Here is a 4,787-nt window from a genome sequence, read left to right on the forward strand (position 1 = left end):
TTAAATGGTAGGATGCAATCCTAGCCACAGCCCCTTGGCCCCAGCCAGCCCCCAGGCAGTCACGAGGATGCTGTCTCCTGACACCATGAGCTGAAGAGCTCCCTGCTTCATTCCTCCCTGTTGCACCTCTTGTCGGGAGACCACATCGCTCCTGATGGCTCCGAACCTCGAAGGGTGCCATTGCTGAGCAATAACAAGGCTGTGGCAGTGGCAGGGAGGCAAAGGAGAGGAGGAGGAATTCTTTTCTGAGTAACAAGCGTTCTCTTGTGAAGGAGAGCATCACAGAGCTGCCGTGGCTCCTGGTGGGTTTTGCAGCAGCAGGAGCAAGCAAAGCTGCAGAGACTCGCTCCCGTGAAGCCTGCCTGGCTGCTGCCGGCAGAGCTGAGGCGAGGAAGTTGGCATCCGCTCCGTCTCTGCCCAACCTGGCCTGCCTGAATAAGGGAGATGCTGCAAGCCCCGCTCCAACATCACCTCGTTCCGGCCACCTCTTGTGCTTTCCTCCAGCTCCATTTGATGCAACAAAACCAATACTATTGCTACAACTAATGATAATAATAAAAATTAATAAAAATGGGGAGAGTTAAAGGGGAAAAAAAGCACGTTCAGCCCAGTGAGGGGCTCGGGGCCACGACGCCCAGAACCTAACCCACCGCCTGAACTCAAGCTGTGGTCTCTGCAACTTGCAGGAAACAACACCCACGAGGACTGTTTTCCTCCCGCGCACCCTCCAGCTGTGTGCCCACAGTGGCTCCGGGACAGAACTGACCTTTCTGCAGGCTCAGCCGCCCTCGCTGCCGGCTGTACCGGCGAAGGAGCAAGGGGGCAAGACGGCTTGCTAAAGGGGCTGGGAGGCAAGCTAAGGGACTGACAAGGAGCTGCTTTCACCTCCCCTTCCTGCTCCCACAGGAGTGCCTCCCAGCCCCTCAGAGGGGCAGGGAACTGCAAACCACCCCGGTGGACCCTGGGCAGGGAAGCCCGTTGGCGGCCCACGCTGGCGGCAGCGTCTCGTCTCAGAGGTCTCGGCTCCCTCAAGGCCCCTGTGCTGCCTGGCCCCGCGTTGGTGTTTCTCAGGCACTTGTTAATCGACCGAGCCCATGAGGATGGGGATGCCTGCTCCTGCAGACACCCTCACCCCTCCCTCGCTCCGTCCCTGCCTTCAGCACAGGATGTGGATGCGCAGGGCAGGTAGGGACACCAGGACGTCCACCTGCCACCCAGCAGGGACCCTGTTCCTCCAGAACATAAAGCAGCTTAACTCAGCAGTGGAGCTTTGGTTTACATCCTTCTCCCCCTCTCCATTTTGGCGAAGTCCCGTTTGCCGGCAAAAATCTCGGCAGCAGTGGTGAACAAAACCACCCAAGGCCGGGGCCACCCCATGGCAGCCAGCAGCACACCCCTCCATCTGTCCTCTCCTCTCTGTGGCTCTCCAAAGGGGCTTTGAAGCCTGGAGCCAGGCTCTGCCTTCAGTCCCTGGTGGCAGGGGACACAGTGGGCAATGCAGGGAGCGGAGCTGGGATGCCAGACAGAGGAGGCAATAAGGCCACCGGCCATCAGTGGACCTGGCTGGAGCTCTGAGAGAGTCTGGAGGCTCTCCTCTCCTCTCCTCTCCTCTCCCCGTCTCAGCCTGAGAGGCTGTGCCATGGGGAGGAGGGGAGAACGCTTCCCAAGAGACAACTCTCTGATGGCAAGGGGAAGGGGACAGGGCTGCTATTTCCAGGGAGAGCAGTTTAGCCATGCCATGTGTGCCAGCAGCCCTTGAGAAAGGAGGAGGGACAGAGGAGTTTTGGGGGGAAGGTGGTGGGGAGAGGGTCACCGACTTTGGCTCAACTCTTCAGCTGGCTGGTACAGGCTTCCCTTAACTCCATGGTATGTAGCCGGCTGCAAATGGGCCTCCCCAGGCTGCTTCCTACCAGCTCCTCTGCCAGGGAGAGACCGGGACGATGTAAAGCGGGAGATGGGGCAGAGGGGCTAGAGAGAAAGGACGGAAAGGAAAAGGAGAGGAGGGAAAGGGGTGGCCTTGCGTTATAAAGGCAGAGTCCTAGATCTTAAATACATCACGTAAAATACAGTGTGGGAGGGGGGTTAAAACTCATTATCATTATCTTAAGCAAACTGGTATCATTATTCAGTAGTTAGTAAACAGAACATTAAACCTTTGTCCAGCGTGTTCAGAGGGGTCAGGAAGGGAGAAAGGGAGAAAAAAGGAGGAAGGAGAGGTGTGGATGTGTGTGCAAAGGGGAGCAAGAACTCAGCCACTCTTGTGACTCCCATCTCCAGTCCGCATTTTCCGAGCCAGGATGACCTCCTTGGAGACCTTCTTGCGATCGCTGGCCAGCCCCAGGAGGCACATGAGGTCGATGAAGGCTGTGGTTAAGTTGAAGCGCCAGCCAAACTCACTGGTGGAGTAGTCATAGGGGAAAGTGTGGTGGTAGTTGTGGAAGCCTTCTCCTGCAAAACACAACCAGGGAGAGGATGTTGCAGAGCTCTAGGTGATGGCCTCTTTCTCTTGGCCCAAAGCACCACCTTCCTGAAACAGGCTCTGGATTGAGTCCAGGCTCCTCTCAGCCAAATTTCACCTCTCTACAATCTACCTGATCTCAATGTGGGCATGGTCCAGCAGGCCCAGGCTGGCCCAAATTAGGCAATGACAGTCATAGAGGACCTATGGTGCTTTAGAGGAAGACAAGCGTGTGGCAAGGAACCAAGAAAGGCTCTGGCTCACAGACTGCACCAAAACACCAGGAGAATCCTAACGGCTTTTACTCCGCCACCACGAGAAACCTTCTAGTCTACCAGCTAGATCTGCAGCAAGTCCACAACAAGCCAGGACAATCAATACCACTATAACACTGGCAGTCCTAATGCCAAATCCAAAGGGCATTTCCAGATGACAGTAAAACAGACAGACTTCTACTAAGTGATCTACCCCAGCCAGCAACCCTTTGCTCCAGAGACTGTCAAGGCTGGCTTTGGTGCTCACACCCCTTCAATGACACCACCTGGACTCCTGCTCCTACCCCCTGAGTTTCTACACCTCAAATCCCTCCCTACTAAAAATCCAGGAGCAGGTCCAGTGGTGTACACTGATGCAAACCAGCTGAGGATTTGGGCTTGGGAGACTAGATCAGGCCAAATGCTGACTCTGGGATGTACTTTCCTAGGTCCCCAAAATTTCAGGGAAACACATGATGATCCTCAAGTACCCCACCCAAAATCACCAGCTACCCTGAGATGTCCAGATGTGCATCTGCTGGTCTTCAAGTTGACAAATCTAAGACAGATAAGCAGATACTGCAGCACACGTTTTTCAGCCTGGTGAATGGGGAAGAGAGACCTTCGAGCAGGGTAAACAAAATACTGCTATTGAGATAAGGAGGTGCTGCTAAGTGTAGCAGAGTCCTTTCCAGCCCGGAGAGAGGCTGGTGGGAGCTGATAACCCCACTGCCCTTATGTACTCACTGGGCAGTCTGGGATACACATCCAGATGCAATGGCTGGAGGGGAAGAGTGCAGAGGGATATGGGGACACCTGGATTCACAGAAATTCCCAGAAACTGCAGCCCTAAGGGGCAGTGCCTGCTCTACAGTCTACCAGCAGCGAAAGACACGGATGCTGAACGTACCTAGGGCCCCCAGGCTGACCAGGGGGTTCTCCCGTGGGTTGATGTGCTGATCATACGGCCGGTTGCCAAACATGTGAGCAGCACTGTTCACTAGCCAAGTGGCATTGAGCCCTACGGCGTAGCGCAGGATGGTTGGAATGAAGAAGCTGATGACGATGGATTCGTCCCAGAAGTACCACGGCACTAAAGTGGGCAGCGTGAAGCACAGCAACACCACCGAGGGCTTGTAGTATCTGGAAAAGAAGGGACCAGGAAAGCGCTCAGTGGCAGAGGCAGGACAGGAAGGGCTGGTCCAGTCCTCCCTTTGGAGGATTCAGGCTCAGCTATACAGGGAAAATCAAGTGCAGAAATACCTCACCCCTGACCCCTGCATCATTTGCCCTGGATGTGCAGAAGCCATTCCTAGAGACTCTCCAAGTCTTATCACTGAGCAGGACTCAAACTAAAGTCCTGCTCTCCCTCTCTCAATCTCACATGTACACAAAGCAATGTCCCCATCACCATGATTCCAGACACCAGCTGCTGCTTTTGGCCTCATCTTCCATTTGCTTCTCAGCTGTGTTGGTCCCCATAAAGGCAACACCATGCTTGTAGAGTCCCACAGAAGATCCCTGGTCCAGTTCTGCCCCAGTGCTGCAACTCCTCCTTGCAGACTTGGCCCTGCCTACCAATACACCCCACCAAGAAGTGCAAGCAAGGGACACTTGCACCATCAAACAGATGAGCACGTGGGGCCTCTCACACTGGAGGGGTAGGAGTAGAGGAAGCTGAACCACTCGACACACAAGAAAAATCCCGGGCACAAAAAGGAGGGAAGCCACAAAATTGGCTTTGTTTGTCTGGGACTGAACTAGGGACCTCCCAAGTGAGGTTGGTTCCTATATGGGTTCAGTCCCTCATCCCGGCAGCCCTGATGAGAGGCTTGCCTCCTTTGGGGATCAGTCCCAGTATAGTCCCAGACAGCTCAGAGAGACCCATCCAAGAGGCACCAGTGAATCAAGACTGTCCTTCCCAGTGACTGCCTCTCTCATGTCTCCATTTTCAACTCCTCGTTCACCACACTGTTTCCAGGAGACTGATAGGAGAGGGGCAGAGGCATGGCCTCTGTTGTGGTGTACCACAACGTCTCTGAGGATGGCCTGGAGGCACCCCAGGGTGGGCTCTG

General features: G+C 55.0%; 1 protein-coding gene across 1 annotated transcript in view; it reads right to left on the bottom strand.

The window, feature by feature from the left end:
• Positions 1 to 80: 80 nt before the first annotated feature.
• SCD (stearoyl-CoA desaturase) overlaps positions 81 to 4,787 on the bottom strand; it is an 18,725-nt gene continuing 14,018 nt past the window's right edge. Inside the window, exons 5-6 of the mRNA XM_009642034.2 lie at positions 3,623 to 3,855; positions 81 to 2,448 (exon numbers count right to left, since the gene is read on the bottom strand). Coding sequence (XP_009640329.2) covers positions 2,249 to 2,448; positions 3,623 to 3,855 — 433 coding nt within the window. The 3' untranslated portion in view covers positions 81 to 2,248. The remainder of the gene's footprint in view (positions 2,449 to 3,622; positions 3,856 to 4,787) is intronic.

This window comes from Egretta garzetta, unplaced genomic scaffold, assembly GCF_000687185.1.
Source record: "Egretta garzetta isolate BGI_Z169 unplaced genomic scaffold, ASM68718v1 scaffold56, whole genome shotgun sequence".
Taxonomy (NCBI): Eukaryota; Metazoa; Chordata; class Aves; order Pelecaniformes; family Ardeidae; genus Egretta; species Egretta garzetta.